Source organism: Myotis davidii, unplaced genomic scaffold, assembly GCF_000327345.1.
Source record: "Myotis davidii unplaced genomic scaffold, ASM32734v1 scaffold363, whole genome shotgun sequence".
Classification (NCBI taxonomy): domain Eukaryota; kingdom Metazoa; phylum Chordata; class Mammalia; order Chiroptera; family Vespertilionidae; genus Myotis; species Myotis davidii.
In genome coordinates this window covers 4,363,596-4,382,599 of record NW_006294069.1, presented here as the reverse complement: position 1 = coordinate 4,382,599, position 19,004 = coordinate 4,363,596, and the positions used below count along the sequence as shown (strand labels likewise).

Genomic DNA, 19,004 nt, shown 5'->3' with positions numbered 1-19,004 from the left:
CTCAGAGACTTGAAAGACTGTGCCCAGGATCACACAGCTGGGATTCTAATACAGGCAGGTCCAACCCCAACCCCACACACTGTCCCCCAAACGGTAGCTTTATAAATCATTCTGCCGCGGGCCATCAGCAGACCATTGACTAAGAACCAGAAAACCCGGGTTGGAAACAAGGCTTTGCTACCTCTGAGCGGGTGTAAGGTTTTTTTGTGTTTTTTTAAAAATATGTTTTTATTGATGTCAGAGAGGAAGGGAGAGGGAGAGAGAGATAGAAACATCAACGATGAGAGAGAATCATCAATAGTTTGCCTCCTGCATGGCCCCTACTGAGGACCGAGCCCACAACCTGGGCATGTGCCCTCCTGACCAGGAATCGAACCATGACCTCCTGGTTCAGGGGTCAACACTCAACCACTGAGCCACGCCGGCCGGGCAGTGGGTATAAGGTTTTGAGCAGTCCTGTGGCCTCTCATCCTGTCCCCTTGTGTGGGAGTGGAAGTAACAAGACCCATTCTGCCAACCGCACAGGGTAGCAGCCAGCTCAGATCAGATGCTGGGTGTAAGTGCTGTGTAGACCATCAAGCACTTGGCAAGCACGTGACAATGAATCTTCTATATGCCAGGCCAGCGAAGTGGCTGTCCCAGCTCCACTTGAATACTCCCAGGGACAGGGAGCTCACTACTTCTTTTAGCAGCTCATTCTGGTTAGAAAGTTCTTCCCTTTGCAAAGTCCACAGGGACTTGCCTCTGACTCCAACACACTGGCCCTGGCCAGGTCCTCGAGTGCCCTGCCAGCTGGAAAAATCCTTGCGGAACCCCACATCAGCTGCTGACGACAGCTAAGACCTGTGTCCTTGCTGCCGCCACTCTGCCCTGGGCGCCCTGAACACAGGAGGAGGCAGATGGAGGCAGGAGTGTTCTTGGTTTGCACTGGCTCCTCGCCGGCTAACTCTTCCCCCAGCCCCACTTGTCAGACTCCGGGCCAGGAGGAGAGAGGATCCAGGTCAAGGAAGCAGGTGAGGATGCAGCAGACACTGTTGGCTGCTCCAACCACTCACACTTCCTGATGTCCCTGTCCTCTGCCAACCCCTGCAGCGCCCCTGCTGGTCCTGCCACATCTGGCTGGCACTGGAGCTCTGGGGCCAGGATCGTGTGGCTCTTGGACCTCTTCCCTTGTCTGCCCCGACCCTCCTGCCACAGCAGTCGGCGGCCGCTCTGTGCCCGTACCTTGAAGGACTCCAGGAATCCCCCGTGGCCCCCGTTCTCAAACTTGTCCTCTTCCGGGCCGAGTCCCAGCATGGCCTGTGTGTGGGCATGGAGCTCGTCGTGAAGGTTGTCCAAGAGGGCGGCCCTCGTCCGGTCCTGGGAGGGGGAGGGGGAGATTGTGGAGCAGGCACTGAGAGCAGAGGGGGCTCCAGCCGCCTGGCTGAGGGCTGCTGTTCTGGCCAAGCGCATCTTGGTGACGGTGTGAGCTAAGGCCAGGATGGGCTTCACGCTCACCAATGTCGCAACTGGCACTACAGCTCAGTGCCCAGCCCCCTGCTCTCTTCCCGCTGCCCCTCCTCGCTGGGCCGCCCCACCCCGCCAGCTCTACCTGGCTCCTGGCCCGGCCCAGCTCTCTACCCCAAGCTCCACATCCATGTACCACTGCCCACTGCTTCTCTCCATCCAGATGTTCCTCCAGAGCCATCTGTACAACCTCCAGGGGGCGCCATACACCCAGACAGGGACAGGCCCTTTCGGTGACCCAGCCTGTGCAGGCACCTCCAGATCAGCAGTCCCTGGCACAGCTACCTCCCAGTGGTCGCCTGTCAGCAAAGAGCCCAGCTGAAGGCCTAAGAGCCACCCCACCAATCTACTTCCCCTCGCCCTTAATACGGAAGTCCATCGGGTCTTCCCCAAATCATTCCCCCTGTGCCTGGGGTAAGCAAGTTGCCATCGTCTCTCTTGAACTCCTGTCATAGCTTCTAACTGGCCACCCTTCCCGCCCTCCTCCCTTTCAATCTACCCTCCCCACCACTCAGAGTAATCATCGAATATGCAAAGCAAACATCACTCTCTGCCTAAGTCCTTTAATAGGGCCCATCCCCTCTAGCTCAAATCCCTTCTTGATATGACCCAACCTACGTCTCAAGCTGAGTCCCCACCATCCCATCCCCCAGGAGTCCTTCCCTCAGGCCACATCAAACCCTCTGGAACCCCTCACCAAGTCATGCTCTGATTCTGCCCTGATTCTTCTTTGCTCGTGCTGTTCCCATGCCTGGAATAACCCTCCCCCCTCTTTCCTCCCGGCAAACGGCTCATCAGATTCCCAGATTCAGCAGCTGAAGGGCCACCTCCTCCGAGAAGCCTTCCCTGAATACTCCCTAGACCCCCACAGGCAGAGGCAGTCACTATCCTAAGTCACAGCCCCCATTCTAGCCTCCATCAGGGCTCAGTGCTGGCAAACGGTATCTTTCCTCTAGTCATGGCCCCGCCCACCAGCCTGCGAACTCCGTACGAGCAGAAACTGAGTTGCATTTATGCCCGTGTCCCAGGAAACAGAACGGAGCCTGGCACACAGTAGGTGCTCAATAAACGATTGGTGAATGGCTGACTAGACCTGAAATTTGGACTTAGTTTCCACAAGAAGAGTTACTGTATGACCCAGGCAGAGCCTGGCTAACAGGAAGGCAGGAGGAAGACCTCAGAAAACTCGTTCTCACCTCCAGTTTCGCGAACTTGTCCGACTTGCAGCAGGCGTTCTCTGCGTTGGTGAGCTTGGTGAGCAGAAACTCCCTGAACTCGGGGCCCTGGAAGACAAGCAGTTCTGGGACTCTCCCAGCCTCACCATGGGCAGGTAGAACAACCTGGGGGGGGGTGCATCTAGGAGGGCCCCTGAAAAGTCCCTTCAGACATTGGATCACATCTAGCCCAGGCCAAGCCCAGCTGCTACGATGCCAACATGGAAACCAGCTCCCCAGGTCCTGGGAAACCAATCCTCCACACCCACAGTGGCATTCCCGTGCCTGGAGGCGACTTCTGCCCCAGGCTCCTGGTATAAAAACGCTTCTTTCAGCAGAAATTCAAACTCCCTGAACGAGACCCTGTGTTAGGCCAGGCTGGCAGCAGGAGCAGAGGTGGGGGAGACCCCAAGTAAAGCCCCCCAACCCTGCTGAATAAAGGTCCGGCTAACATCCCCGCCCAGGTTTGGCCCCACTGCAACCCCTGCCACTCCGGCGTGGGAGCCTGGCGTTTGGTTGTGAGAGGAGCAGAAGGGAGAGCGTCTTACCTTCTGGAAAACCGGGGGGTTGGGCAGAGGTGGGCCAAAGGCCGGCACGTCTTCCCGCGCGGTGACTGAGACCTGAAACAGCCTTGGTGTGAGCCAGGAGGGAAGACCCATGTGCCGTGCCCAGGCCCCAGGGCAGCCCCACTTCCCGCGGCAGATCTCGCCCCCTCCTCCCCTTGCCCCTGGGAGCCATGGCCAGCGTGGCAGAGCTCCTAGGAGTGGGCTGGATGGCATGGCACGATCACATGTTCGTCTGCACCGCTGGAGGCCAGGCATGAGCCTGGCAAGAGGAGTGGACAGGGCCTGGGACCCCACCTCTAACGCAGTGCAAGCACTCAGGACGCATCTCCTGGCCGCCCTGGCTGGGGTGCGAAGCCCACAGAGGAGGCGCGGTGAGAATTATCAGCCTCTTTCGCTGGTGAGGAAGCAGGTGCCCAGAGACATGGAGTGACCCTCCCAAAGGCACCCAGGGGATGAGCCACCGAGAAGAACAGAGAATCCAGACCCTGCTCTGGGGTTCTAACCTCAGCCCTGGCTCCCAACCTGTCCACACCTCAAGTGCTTAAACAAGAAATGCCAATGGCACGGGCTCCCCCCCACGCCTGAATCAGCAGCACCGAGGCGAGCCAGGAATCTGCAGCTGGGAGCTCCTGGGAGCTTCTGTGCAGCAGGTGGGTGAGCGGGCGGGTGAGCGTCTGGAAGCCCTGACCATCCCCCCCGCCCCCCACAGGGTCGGGCAGTCAGGGTGAGGCCTGAACCAATAGCGCGGCCCGGGCTGGGAAGTGGGGGTGGAGGGCATCGGGGTGTGCCGTGTGCTGCAGAGGGGGTACCACGCTCTGGGTGGGTGTGCACCTCTGGCCAGCCTGGCGAGGCACGAGTTAATGGAGTGAGAGCCCCCAGATGTTCTGTGTGGGGTCGCCCAGGCCTGGGACAGGCCCCACACCTCCATCTCCCCTCGCACCCAGGTGCCCTGGTTTCACCCGTCCTGGGCCCACGAGGCTGCAGGCCTCTCTGGAGATCTGCCCTCTCCCCCCTCCCAGGCGGGCGGCTCTGACGTGAGCACGGCCCTGGCCCCCCGCCAGCTGCTGGCCTGTGAAGTAGGGCAGATGCTGCGAGTCGGCCAGCCAGGGTGAGCAGGCAGCTCAGAGCCCGGCCAAGGAAAGGCCCGGCCAAGGGTCCGCAGGGGAAGGGAGTGGAGAGGGCTGGTCAGTACCAAGTTCAAAGCTGTCGGCAGGGCCCACACGGCAGCGACCACAGTCAGGGACCGGGGTGTGGACTGCTGACGTGATTTCTGGCTGGTTGCAGGTGCCAAATGCAGTTCCCCACACCACCCTCCATGCGCCATGGCACAAGTCAAGAATTCCAGCCCTAGAGCCAGAACCTGGGGAGGGGATGGTGGGAAGGCTCCTGACCGGCTGCCGGCCGGGCCAAGGCCGGAGGCCAGGCCTAGCCCTTGCTCTCCCCACCTGGACACCCCTCTCAGGCGTGTCCCACGTGGACTGTGCTGACTGGGCAAATGGCTTCGTGTATGTTCTGAAATCCACCAAGTGTCCAGACAGACAAGTCCGCCGCAGCAGCCACGTCAGAAAAGAGGGGACAGGCCCTTCCTGTGACGGCCCTTCCCCTCCCGTCCCCATTGTGCTCCCTCTCCTGACCCCTTTCCAGCAGAGCGCGGGCCTTTGTTGCTCCCGCCTCTTGGGGACGGTTGGGTTGCTGGGCAGAAAGCAGAAGCTCCACCTTCCTGTTTTCTAAATTCCGTGCAGGCCGCCCAGCAGGGGCTGAGCAGAGACTCTGCAAGGCTGGGAAGCTGACGGAGGCCAGGGCCTGTGAGGAATGAGGATGCGCCAGGAGGTGGGAACCTCGCAGGCTCACGCCCACGAGGGGCCTGGAAACCTCAGAGAACCGCCCAGGTCGCCAGAGCCACGGAGGGGGCATATGCAGACCCCTCTCCAAGGATCGGCTTCACCTAAGACCCCTGAGGCCTGTGCAGGACTTCAGGGGCCAGGCCCAGGGCGGCTCAGGCAGGAGGAGGAGGGAGGGAGGGAGGGAGTCCTGATGATGGCTCGGCTGGCATTCCCTTCCACCCTGGCAGGATGGGGACCAAACTTGTGTCTGGAAAACAATCCCATGTGACACTTGACGCGCACCCGGGCTCTGGAGCCAAGTTCCCGCCTGCTCCGACGGCTCAGTGTTGGCGACCACAGGCCGACCTGGACAAGGCGACGCCACCGTTGCCCTACTAAGTGCCCCTAATAAAGGGCACCTGAGGTGCCACACAGTTCCCCAAACCACTTCTTATCCGTCTCACACACACACCTGTTTCTCAACTTCCCCCTGCCCCTTCCGACCACATCAGGGCTGGAAGGAACGCTGAGGTTGTCTAGCCCAACTTCCTCATCCCACACAGACAGAACCAGAGGCCCAGAGGGAGCAGGGACTGGCCACGGTCACAGTCAGAGGACCAGCGCCCCAGGCTCCGAGACTCTAGGCCTGGGCCCTTTCCTGCATGCCCCCCCACCTCACCCTCCCCTCCTCTCCTATTGTTTGTCCTCCCCTGAGGGGCTTCCCAAGGCACCTCTGAGCCCAGGGAAACCTTCACCTGCTTTTCCAGAGCCCCTAAGCCTGCAAGCGTCAGCTAAGGTCTCGTTCCACCCTGGGCCCCTGAGGCACCTGACCAGGTCCTCCTCAGTCTGCTCATCACCTGGGGTTCACGGAGGTTTGGGGAGCACCTTGGAAGGCTGGACTCCCTCCCTGCCCCCTGCCTCCCTGGCCCCATTCACAGATCTTGCCTTCCAACCTCCACGCTCTCCTGACAGGTGGAGCACAAGGTCCCACATCGGGGGGCCAGCCCGGCTCTTCCTGGGGGTCCTGCCTCCCTGCTCCTCACCACCTCTCTCAGGGAAGCGCTTCTACCTGGACCGCAGGTGTGGCTGGGAAGACTTGGTAAAGACTTCTAGCATCAAAGCTGGAGGTGGGGTGCCCAGTGGGGACCTCTGACTTTTCTCTGTTTGTCCTAAGCTCTTGGGAAAGTGGAGAAGCCAGTTAACTGAGCTCCACTTCCTATCAGAAACTTTAAAAATGCTAAACGGCCACAAGAGGGCCCATTCGGCCAGCAGAGGCCCAGCAGACAAGACGAGCCACGCATATGCACGTGCACGGGACTGCCTGGCCGGGTCTGGGAGCCTCCCCGCCTCTCGCCCATCACACACCTTTCTTTGGGGATCCCAAGCAGTAGCTCTTCTCTCTCTTCCCTGAAGGCTGGTTCTGAAGGTCACTTGCATGTGCCCACCCCTGGCACACAGTAGGCACTGAGTGAATAAAATCTGCTTCCACCAACAAATCCAGCAGCTATTCGCCCATTTCGGTCAAAGCAAGTGAGCCTTCAGGGAGATGCCCAAACCACGGCTTCTCTACCTTTTCGGCTGAAACCGCTCAGTGACAGGAGGCCATGGACATGGACATGGGCATGAAAGAGATCGTCTCTCCTCCACAGCAGAGAGGTGTGGGGTTGGTTTGGTTATGTATTTGTTCATTGGTTGATTTCAGGGGTGTATTTTTTTTGAAGCCTCATACTTGGCTTTAAAGTTGATGTGAATTCTGCACTTAATCTGTCTGGCTTTGTACTGATATAGCAAGTATATCACATCATTTTATTTTCCCTAAAACTTCCAGCAACACGGATACTTCATGCAGACGGCTACGAGGCGCTAGGGCTTTGTACACCCCCAGAACCAGCACCGGCCCAAGTTATGACACAGGAAACGTTTCCAGGCCTCAGGGCTTCCCATCAGCATGGCAGGCTTTCCCCTCTCCCTGTGACAGCGGCTCCTAACCTTGTGGGGAGCAGGCAGGCCGCTGAGAACCTGAGCTGCGGCCTCTCCCCCTAGGAAACGCAGCGAAAACGCACAGAAGCACGTACACTCGACACTCTGAACGCAGCTGCAGGGGGTTCAAGGGCTACATGACATCCACTTAGAAACCCTGCTTCAGTCTGTCTCCCTGGGGTCTCATGCCCCCCAACACTGTGACGCAGAGAAACTGATGGCCAAGAGGCGGGGATTATTTCTGGTGGAGAGGCAGAGGGAGAGTTAGTGATTCAGCCACCAGAGGGCAGTGTGAGGGCCGCTGAGGTGGTGGGCTCACCCGCATCCATGAGGAATTTGAGCTCCTCTGAAAGACTGCTAATTGGTTAGGGCAGTGGTCGGCAAACTCATTAGTCAACAGAGCCAAATATCAACAGTACAACGATTGAAATTTCTTTTGAGAGCCAATTTTTTTAAACTTAAACTATATGGGTAGGTACACTGTTATTAACTTAATTAGGGTACTCCTAAGCTGGCCTTTGCTAAAAAACGTCCTCGCGAGCCGCGGTTTGCCGACCACTGGGTTAGGGGGCTGAGACCCACGTACTCATAATCCACCCCCTAGCAGTCTTCAAATTAACATCAACCATTTATTCCAGAAGAGCCAAACCAGAGGGGCCACCTGGGGGCCAGGGTCTCCCAGGCCCCTGCGCCCCACCCCTCTCACCATGAACACCCCTTTTCTTTCTTTTCTTGTTGCCACCCTCTTCCTCTCCCTTTCCTGACAGTCCTCTCTGTGTTTTCCTCCTCCCCGCTGGTTCTGCCAATGGCGTGACCAGATTCCCAATAGGAGCATCCGGGCCTCTCAACCCTTCGGTTAGATGATGCTGAGCCTGGAGAGGACCAGATGGATGAGATGACCTCAGAGGATGGGTGCTCCCCACTAAGAGTCGAGCCCCCAAATCCCAGAAACCTGAGAGCCGTGGAAAATCAGTTACACCACCGCCAGGAGTGGCACCTTGGAGACCAGGTCGAGGAACCACCGGGAACTGGTATTTCCTGGTCTCGCTGAATCCGAAAGTGTGGTGAGGCGCCTCGGCCACCACGCCCTCCAAGAGACGTTCTCCTCACCTTGTAGGCCGGGGGGTCCGTGCCCAGGCTCTCGGCCTGCACCACGATGTAGGCGTGTAGGAAGTTGGAGGCAATCATATCTGGGACAAACGGTGTGTTTTCTTCTTGGAAGATGATGGCCACAATGTCATTCCCAATGTGTCTCTTTCTCTGGAGCTAAACAAAAAGCATCCCATTGTTATAAGCCAGTTGGGAACATCCTGAAAGCAGAATAGATCTACACAGGAAATGCCTCGTTATGCTATCTTTATACATAAACCCTGGAACTCGCTCTCCAGGGAGCTTTCCGTTTTCACCTTTAGAAGCCAGCAAAAAGGAAAAAGTGGGGAAGGTGCCCAAGTTGTTAGGTAGAGACTAGCAGGCATCTCACTGAACTCTAGAGTGTGCAGAGCTCACACTCGGGACTCGGGGGGAAGAGTTCAAAGTGGAGGCCCAGGTTTTGCCCTGGGAGAGCCTGCAAGACCCAGGAGACTTTCTCTGGAGCTAAACAAAAAGCATCCCATTGTTATAAGCCAGTTGGGAACATCCTGGAAGCAGAATAGATCTACACAGGAAATGCCTCGTTATGCTATCTTTATACATAAACCCTGGAACTCGGAGACCTCGCTCTCCGGGGAGCTTTCCGTTTTCACCTTTAGAAGCCAGCAAAAAGGAAAAAGTGGGGAAGGTGCCCAAGTTGTTAGGTAGAGACTAGCAGGCATCTCACTGAACTCTAGAGTGTGCAGAGCTCACACTCGGGACTCGGGGGGAAGAGTTCAAAGTGGAGGCCCAGGTTTTGCCCTGGGAGAGCCTGCAAGTGACTCAGGAGAAACACAAACACAGGTGACGCTCCCTGAGAACAGGAACAAGGCCACCAGCCTGCAAACGGTGAACCAGCTCCTGCACACAAATGCCCGCCACTGTCGGGTGCAGGGGGCAGGGGAGAGGGCAAAGTCAGAGACCTGAGGGTAATCTGAGAAGGCTTCCTGGAAGAGGGGGTCATAGAGGGGGACAATTGATGGGAATGTGGGTGAGCAGGGATGAGGCGGCCGATCATTCTACACCAGAGGGGAGCAGAACCATGCTTAGAGACACAGGGGCAACATGGCTTCGTGGAGGTCATGGGGGAGAGAGAAATCCAACCCTGACTCAGTACCGCAAACTGGGCCAGTGCTTTCACCGGTGACCTCAGTCACCACGCACCTGCTGTGCGGCAGGAGCCATGCTGGGCTATCCACATGCACGATTTCAAATGACAAGGCCCTCCTGTACACCCAGTCCTGGCGAGGTGCTTGCCTGTGCATTTGTTCCTTTATTAAGCACCTACTGCATGCAGGTCCTAAGCTTCACTTTGAATTTCTTGTTGGAAGATGATGGCCACAATGCGCACCTGTTTTATATACTGAGCCCAGTTCTATATACTGAGCCCAGTGCTGGGCACTTTTACACAAATTCTCTCCCTTATTCTACACACACCATCTCGTTTCTTGGGAAGAGAAAATTAATATTTATTCAGTCCTTGCCAACAGCCAGTCTGGACATACTTCCCCCTTAACACCGGTGAGGCTGAACGCGGGCGGGGAAGGGCCCTCAGCCGCAGGCTGGGTGGCGGGAGGGGCCGTGAGGGGGCAGAGACTGGGGTGAAACACAGAGAAAACCTACTTTGGCTACAAAGGAATCCTGTCCCATGTGTTTCTGGAACATTCAGTAGTTATTTTAGAGCCAAATCACAGTCCCATTTGCCAATTTCCTTTTTTTTCCATAGAAGCCGAGCACTGTTTACAGTATTACATTTGTGCTCCCTCCCCATCCCCTCCTCAGAGACGGATGGGTCAGCGTCTGGCGAAAGGCCTACCTTCCCTGCTTATGCTCCTAGAATCTGAGAAGGCAAAGGGTGGGGTGCAGCAGCCAGAGATCCACTGCTGGATTCGGGGCTCTACAAGGAAAAAGCCAGGCCTTCCCCGGGGACACAGCATCAGAAGCAGCAACAGAGAGGGTGCGCAGGAAAACCCTTGGAGCGAGGTCCCCTCCAGGTTCTCTGGTTGAGGGAGGGGCTCGATTCCTGCCCACGGCAGGTGTGCTGTGAGCCCTGGGAGCCGAGGCTGTGAGACTAGAAAAGCTGGGGGGGGAGGTGTCTTGTGCACTAACCAGTGACAGCACTGGGGCAGGAAGTGGGGCCTTTTCTTTCTTTTCTGGGTAGCGAACAGCTGTCAGGGAGGAAGCCTGCCGCACGCCCGGCATCCTGCCGCACGCCCGGCATCGTACTGGGTCCTACATTCAGAACCAGGTGTGATCCTCACAACAACGCTCGGACATACATGGCGCTATCCCCATTTTACAGATGAGAACACTGAGGCCCGAGATCAACCGCTCGCCCAGAATCACATACCCCGAATCGCAGAGCTGGCGTCAAGGACATCTGCAGACCCCGTCGGGACTCTTCACCACCCCCCATGTGACCAGGGCCCCTGGGCTCCGCTCCCAGCTCTGCCCCAAGCAACCGGGACACAGTCTTTTGACCACACTGAGCTGCAGTGCTCCCTGGTCAGAGCGGGATAACCTCAGCCCTGCTGTCCTGTCTGCGTTGGTGAGATCGTGCGATAGAACAGGCTGTGAGGGGAACAGCACCGCTGGACAGACCGGCCTCTTGGTGGTGAAAGGGGAGGGGGTGCACTCCCTCAGGTAGGTGGGACCAGAAGACTCTCACCTCGCACGCCCCAGGCTCCCAGATCCCTCCCACCCCCGGTTACCTGCTGGGCGTCTCCCTCGGTAAAGGGCAGCTTTGTGGAGACGTGAAACATGATCTCCCTGTCCCGAAATATCGTGTACACCGACTCCACCCCCGTCTGTCCGTGGGTCACGTCCAGGCCTCCTCGGAAACTGTCAGCACAAAAAACGGGGCAAGTGCCACGGGGAGAGAGAGTGGGGGTTAGTGGGCAACTTGGCGCAACTTTCCCTAAAAACATGGAGCAGGTGAAGGGGCGTGGAGGGTTGGCTGAGAGACGGTGATGCGGGGAGAGCAGGCGGGTCTGCCCTTCTGAGCAGACGAGCCCTGGCGTCCGCCCAGAAACCCACACTGAAAAGACAAAGACGAATTCCAAGCTTTGGCTGCGTCCCCTCCATAACGTAAGTCATGTGGGAAGGGAGGCCGTCCACCCACAAATCCCAATGAGTGCTGTCCTGGGTGCCAGTGGCCCCTAAGGCTGCGCACCAGCCTATGCTCCCTGCAAGGCCAGGTCCAAGTCCTCGGCCCAAAGCCCAGGAAACCGGCCATCCTGCTGGGTGGTGGTGAGCCCCACAGGAGCCTCCAGTCAGCCTGAAGAGGTGACAGGTGCCTGACTTCTGGCCAGCCGGCGTCCGATGTGGGGACAGGACCCCACACGGCAGCACCCAGCCTGGAGGTACCACAGGCGGGAAAGGAGCTAAGGAACGGGGTGGCCTCTGGCAGCTGCCCCTTCTTCCTTTATGGACACGGGCTGCTAGCCACGGATCACACTCTTCAGCATGAAGAGGAGGATGCAGGTTCCTTTAAGAAGATGAAATCAAATAGACCCTGGACATCAGTCCCCCCAGGCTCTGCAATACGGTCCAGGAAACGTGCTCGGCCGGCGTGGCAGAAAGCACGCGGGCCGGGGTCAGGCGCTCCAGGCTCTAGACCTGCTTCTGCCCCTAAGTCAGCCCAGGGCCTTGGCATTTCCCTTCATCTCTCTGGGCCCATTTCCTTTCTCTGTAAAATAAAGGGGTAGGACTTGGCCAGCATGGCCTGGTGGTTAGAGCTTTGGCCTGTGCACCGGAGGGCCTCGGGATTGATTCCGGGTCAAGGACATGGTCCTGGGTTGCTGGTTTGATCCCCGGCCCCATCAGGGTACATACGGGAGGCAACCAATCGATGTGTCTTTCTCACCTCTCTCTCTCTCTCTCTCTCTCCCTCTCTCTCTCTCTCTCTCTTTTTCTCTTTTTCTCTCTCTTCCCTCCCTCCTTCCCTCCCCTTCCACTCTCTCTAAAAGTCAATGTAAAACTATCCTCAGGTGAGGATTAACAGAAATAAATAAGTAAATTTAAAAAGTAAAGGGATGGGACGACATGACCTCTGGGTCCTCCCTGGTTTTAACAGACTTCATTGCATCTATTCAAGACACATCCTTTCCCATTTTACATCTGTGAAATCTGGACGCACCTTACAAAGATGGCACCTCAGGGTCAATGGAGGTGGTGCGTCCTCTCTGCTCAGCACCAGCTCACATGTCTCACGGGATGATCTGCCTTAACCCCCAGCAGCCTGTGGGGTCAGCACTGTCTACCTCCCTTTTACAGATGAGGAAACTGAGGCTCGCAGAGGTTAAATCACGTGTCCAAAGTCACAGAGCTACCAAGTAATGGAGGCGGAACTGTAACCCATGTGAGACTGAGGCCGGACAGTGACGACCTTGAAGGAAAGGAGGATGGAGGGAGAGGGGGGAAGGGGAAGGAAGAGGAGAGAAGGAAGCCGAGGAAGAACACCTAGGGATTCCAGAACACCTACTGCCTGACAGGCCTGGGGGTTCTCACACGCGTCGGGAGATCCTGTTAACGTGGCTGCTGGAGCGGGGAATTCGGGGGCTGCCGCGTGCCGGCCGTGACACACAGCACAGTCCGGCCAGGTCTGAAGGTCCCTCCCAAAGGTGGCCTTTGCCAAGGAAAACCGAAGTCCAGAGTTTTCCAAGCAATAGCTCCCATGTGCTTTCTGTCCACTTGGAGAACCACGGACGGTGGCATAGATTCCTGCCGGGGGGAGGGGGCTACGGGTGTGGGCTACTGTATTTCTACCAACTCTTAGTTATCCATCCTTCCTGTGTATGATCTAAAATGGATCATGTCCCCCAAACATAGTTGGTCCGACGGTTGTGGGTTATTGTTAAGCTGATTAACATGTCCCCCAAACAGCACAGGGCCCGCTTCTATGCTAGTTGGTCCGACGGTTGTGGGTTATTGTTAAGCACAGGGCCCGCTTCCCTGAATGCTGGCAGGTGAGTGATAGGGAAGGTGGATTCATTAAGCTCTCCGTCTGAGCCAAATGTAACTAGGAAAGCGCATCTGAGCGGGAGCAGTTTCATCATGCATCCTAGGCCGGTGTCAACGCCTTTCAGATAACCTGCATCCTTGATTATCCCCTGGGCTCCTGTCCCCTTGGAAAGGAGTGTTGATCATTTGCTGAAACGCAACCCCGTGTTTCCTGTGGGGGTGTGTGTGTGTGGGGGGGTATATATTTTTATTGATTTCAGAGAGCAAGAGAGAGGGAGAGATAGAAACATCAATGATGAGAGAGAATCATTGATCGGCTGCCTCCTGCATCAAGCCTGCAACCCGGGCATGTATCCTGACTGGGAATCAAACTGTGACCTCCTGGTTCATAGGTCGATGCTCAACCACTGAGCCACACCAGCTGGGCTCTAGTGTATGTTTTTAAGTCTCACATGCCCTCCCTGAACTAGGCTGTCGCCCCTTGCCCTTCCTCCAAGTCCTCACCCGTGGGGCTGGAGCCATCGCGTGGCCGGCACCTACCCTTTGAAGTCCTGCAGGGTGATGGTGTCCCCCAGCAGGTCCAAGAACTCCCTGAAAGCTGGGCTCTCCTCGTTGTTCCCAAACAGCTCCTCCTCCAGCGTCTGGAAGACACACAGGCCAGGGGCAGGGGTTAGAAAGAGACTTCTTGGTGCCAAAGGAAGGAACGTGGTTGTCCAGTTACTGGTCCCTTTCTCTCTTTCTCCCCGTTCCCCACCACAATCGCCATCCAGTGGCTCTGTCCTTGCCTGGAGGAAGGACTGGGGCTCACTCACAGACCTGGATGTGGGGGGCTGGTTAATGAGGACTTTCTCTTCAAACACAAGCTGCTGGTCAGTACAAAGGTGGGGCTCAGTTAATGGAGCGTCCTCCCATACACCAAAACACAAAGCTGAAGCAAAGAGCTCTTAGACAGGGTGCCAAAAACCAATCCGTAAATGACAACTGATAGCTGGACTTCTGACCAAGGACTCCTACCTAGAATATAGAGAGAACTCTTAAAACTCAATCATAACCAAAACCACAAGAAGATACTACTTTACACGCACTGATGGCTAGGATCAAAAAGAAAGGCAAGTGTTGGGGAGAGTGTAAAAAGATCAGAATCCACATGTGCTGCCGGGGGAATATAAATGGCGCTGTCACTTTGGAAAGTCTGGCAGTTCCTCAAAAGGCTGAACAGAGCATTACCATAAGACCCACAATTCCACTCCTAACAATATATCGAAGAGACATAAAAACACAAGTCCACACAAAAATTGGAACGTTAATAGCAGCATTCTTCATAAAAGCCCCAAAATGGAAACAGCTGAAATGCCCATCAGCTGACAAATGAATAAACAACATGTGGTACGTCTATACAATGGAATATCCTTCAGCCATAAAAAGGCGTAAAGTGCTGACTCATGCTACAACATGGATGAACCTCGAAAACATTATGCTAAGTGACAGACGCCAGACACAAAAGGCCGCATGTTATGATTCCATTTATATGAAATGTCCAGACCAGGAAACCCATAGAGACAGACAGTCGATTGGTGGTTACCCAGAGGTAAGAGAGTGGTGATGGAGAGTGACTGCTAATGAATGTAGACTTTCTTTGGGGTTGATGGGAATGTTATGGAGTTAGATAGTGGTGATAGTTGCATCATTCCGTGAATATTCAACTGAACTGTACACTTTATTTAGATATAATCCACATACCGCTGGAGCATCCTCTTCTTACTTCTGCTTTCTATTTTAAGGATTAGGGTCTACTGTGATTAACTTTCCTTTTGAAGTTTCTATTACTATGCTAATAAAAAAAAAGAAAATAGTCAAAAGACATGACAATCATTTCACCTAAGAGGATATACAGATGGCAAATAAGCATATGAAAAGATGTTCAACATTATCAGCCATTAGAGAAATGCAAATTAGAATAATAATAATAAGATATAAATATAACGAGGTATCACTGCACATCTACCAGAACAGACAAAATAAAAAATACTAACAACACCCAATGCTGCCAAGGATGTGGAGATAACAGACCAATCAAATATTGCTGGTAGGAATGCAAAATGGAACAACCGCTCTCAAAAATAGTTTGGCAGTTTCTTATAGAACTAAGCATATAGGTACCTTATAACCCAGCAATTGTACCGCTGGGCATTTAGCCCACAAATTTAAAAACTTATGCTCATAAAAACCTGTCTACAAATGTCCAAAGCAGCTTTATTCAGAATAGTCAAAACCTGGAAACAACCCAGCTTTTGGTCAGTGGGTGAATGGTTAAACAGACTGTGGTACACCCACACCATGGAATACTACTCAGCCATAAAAAAGAATAAACTCTTGACATGCTGCAACACTTGGATGAATTTCACCAAGTGGAAAAAAGCCAATCCCAAAACTTTATATACTGTATGATGCGATTCAGAGAACATTTTTGAAAGGACAAAGTTTTAGAAATTGGAGAACAGATTAGTAGTTGCCAAGAGTTAGAGACTGGAGAGGGAAGGGAGCATAAGAGGCAGGAGGAAGATTGGCATGGTTACAAAAAGGAAACGCAAGATGTCCTAAAAGCAAAAAGTGAACTGGAATTCTGTATCTTGACTGTCTAACCTAAACATGTGATAAAATTATATAGAATGAAATACACTCACACACACACACACACACACCAGATGAGTACATATAAAACTGGGGAAGTCAGAATAAGACACATGGATTGCACAGTTGTGATATTGCACTATCCTATCTAATAAGAGACAAACATGGAAATTGACCATACCTTCGCTACGCCTCCCATTGGCTAATCAGTGTGATATGCAAATTCACCACCAACAAAGATGGTAGTTAATTTGCATACATAGGCTCCAAGCGGTGGAGTGAAGCCTGACGGCCCGGGGCCAGTAGAGCAGGGAGGCCTGACATTTCCGGGGCCGGCGGAGCAGCGAGGCCTCATGGCTCCCGGGCCGGCTCCTGCCAGAGCAAAGGCCTGGGCCCCGGGTGCCGGAGGCAAACCAGTGCCAGCAGCCAGGGGAAAGGAAGGCCTATTGCACGAATCTCTTCGTGCAACAGGCCTCTAGTCTATATATATAAAAGACTAAGCGACCAGCCAACCAGCTGGTAGCTATGACCCACACTGACCACCAGGGGGCAGACACTCAACACAGGAGCAGAAACCACAGGCATGGAAACATTGAACAGACTGATGAATCTCAGAAAGAAATTGAGAGGGAGAAAGGGGGAAGAGTAACCAAAGAACCATTCAACCGGTAGCTATGATGCACACTGACCACCAGGGGGCAGATGCTCAATGCACAGATATGGAAACATTGAACAGACTGATGAATCTCAGAGAGAAATTGAGAGGAAGAAAGGGGGAGAGTGGGAAGAGATTAACCAAAGATCTTATATGCATACTAGAGGCCCAATGCACCAGTGGGGTCCCTTGGCCTTGCCTGCACCCTCTTACAATCCGGAAGCCCTCGGGGGATGTCAGAGAGCCCCACAGGCCAGGCCAAGGGACGCCACCAGTGCACAAATCTGTGCACCAGGCCCCTATTAGTTTTATAAGACACTAGAGGCCCAATAAACGAAAATCAGGCAAGAGTAGGCCCTCGCAGCCCCAGCTGCCTTGAGGCCCCACCCCACACCCACTGGTTGTTCTGGAAGGTCATCTGAAAGGTCGTTCAGGAAGGTCATTCTGCCATCCGGTCTAATTAGCATATTAGCTCTTTTTTAAATAGGATTTCTGGTGGGGGAAACTGGGTAAAGGTTGCACAGATCTTTCTATAAATTTCTTACAACTACATGTAAATCTACAAATATCTAAAAACTAGAAGTTTAATAACGTTTTTTAATAGAAGGCAAAGCTAAAAACAGCAGTAGGCTCTACAATTGTGACAGGCTTGAAACACTGAGTGGCCCACCGATCAGCAGGCTCTCCCACAGTGGCAGGATCTGCAGACAGCTGAGGGCATCCACAGATGGCCACGAGCAGCCTCAGATGACACAGACACTCCCGTCTGCGCCACCGCTTGGAGGAGAAAGTCTCCAACAGGGGTTCTTTAACACCTCCTTAACGAGTACATTAGACAAAAAAGAGCTGAGCCCAGGTCCCAACCCTTCAACGGGTAACAGAATCCAGTCAGACTTCAGTAACTTTTAATTTTTACAGTATTTCTGCTTAGAACAGGGGTGGGCAAACTTTTTGACTTGAGGGCCACAATGGGTTCTTAAACTGGACCGGAGGGCCGGAACAAAAGCATGGATGGAGCATTTGTGTGAACTAATATAAATTCAAAGTAAACATCATTACATAAAAGGATACGGTCTTTTTTTTTTTTAGTTTTATTCATTTCAAACGGGCTGGATCCGGCCCGCGGGCCATAGTTTGCCCACGGCTGGCTTAGAACCACCTTCATTTCATGTACAACGATACTGATTTTCCAGAGTATCAAAATAAAAATTTCCTTTCAAAATAAATGCATTTCAGCCCGGCCGGCACGGCTCAGTGGTAGAGCGTCAACCTATGAACCAGGAGGTCCCAGTTCGATCCCTGGGTAGGGCATATACTGGGATTGTGGGCTCAATCCCCAGTAGGGGGCATACATGAAGTAGTCAATCAATGATTCACTCTCTTCATTGATGTTTCTATCTCTCTCTCCCTCTCCCTTCCTCTCTGAGATCAATAAAAACATATTAAAAATAATAAATGCATTTCAGTTGAAAAAACTTTTAAAGAAAATATTAGGCAATTGATAGTAGAGGTGTGATAAAAACTGTAACAGTGCCATAGAGTGGGACAAACGATACTGAGTATGGTTTGTGAATGTCTGAAGTTTGGGACACACCACTCTCTAGCAGAGGCCTGCAAACTAGCCCTGTGGGCCAAGTCTGGCCTGCTGCCTGTTTTTATAAATAAAATTTTATTGGAACACAATCAGGCCAACTCATTTACATATTGCCTTTGGCTGCCTTTGCACTATAGAGGCAGAGTTGAGTGGCCACAACAGAGACAGTAGGCCCATGAAGTCTAAAATATTTACCATCTAGCCCTGCACAGAAAACTTTCATAGCGTGCCAGGAAGGCATCCCAACTCTAGCCCAGCATCCCATCGGCCCCAGGTTATGAGGCGAGTGTGGGAGAACAACTAGTTCCAGACAACAACATCTCCTTCTGGGAAAACATTTCAGCTAGAGCGCTCTCCAGATTTATCCCCAGCCTGGTATGAGCATTATCTTTATTTTGTACTGGCCTTGAGCTTAACCATGCACTCAGGGAGGGGGTCTTCGTCATCACTTGTATCCCCCACAATGCTTAGCACAGTGCCTGACAAACAGAAGAGTGAGATGGGGCTTATTTATACCCTGCGACCAGCATAGGGCTTTCATACAACAAATGTTCACATTAAATGTCCCCAGGCCGTAGGTTTGCAGAATAACAATCTGCCAAGTTTCAAAAAAAAAAAAAAAAACTCCCTGTGCGCCCCCACCTTGCCTCCACAGCATCAGGTACATAAACCACAGACTCCTGCTTGGAGGTGGATGGTTAGCGTTCAGTGATTATAACTTTGCTGGAACATTGGATTGTAATCACTTTATGAGATCTGCTTTGGTAAATTTCACAAGCAACGAGCTTTAATTAGGTGGGTTACGTGAGCAGAGCTGTGCAAAATAAAAACGCAGTCTGTGAAAGCAATCAGAGCGGCTACCTGAATAATCTCCCTTCCATTACATGATTTATCTGTGTTGGTTTTTCAGCTCCTAAACTCTTCACTTAATTAGAGTGTTTTTAA

The 19,004-nt window shown here is 53.6% G+C and overlaps 1 protein-coding gene across 9 annotated transcripts in view; it reads right to left on the bottom strand.

The window, feature by feature from the left end:
* RAP1GAP2 (RAP1 GTPase activating protein 2) overlaps window positions 1–19,004 on the bottom strand; it is a 193,320-nt gene that overhangs the window by 16,969 nt on the left and 157,347 nt on the right. For all 9 annotated transcript variants that reach the window (XR_435893.2, XM_015566795.1, XM_006768111.2 and 6 more), the window contains 6 exons: window positions 13,720–13,820; window positions 10,929–11,058; window positions 8,200–8,355; window positions 3,269–3,340; window positions 2,703–2,789; window positions 1,225–1,359 (listed from right to left, as the gene is read on the bottom strand). Coding sequence is in view for 8 of the 9 variants with exons in the window: in XM_015566795.1 (XP_015422281.1) it covers window positions 1,225–1,359; window positions 2,703–2,789; window positions 3,269–3,340; window positions 8,200–8,355; window positions 10,929–11,058; window positions 13,720–13,820 (681 nt within the window). In the remaining variant the exon portion in view is untranslated. The remainder of the gene's footprint in view (window positions 1–1,224; window positions 1,360–2,702; window positions 2,790–3,268; window positions 3,341–8,199; window positions 8,356–10,928; window positions 11,059–13,719; window positions 13,821–19,004) is intronic.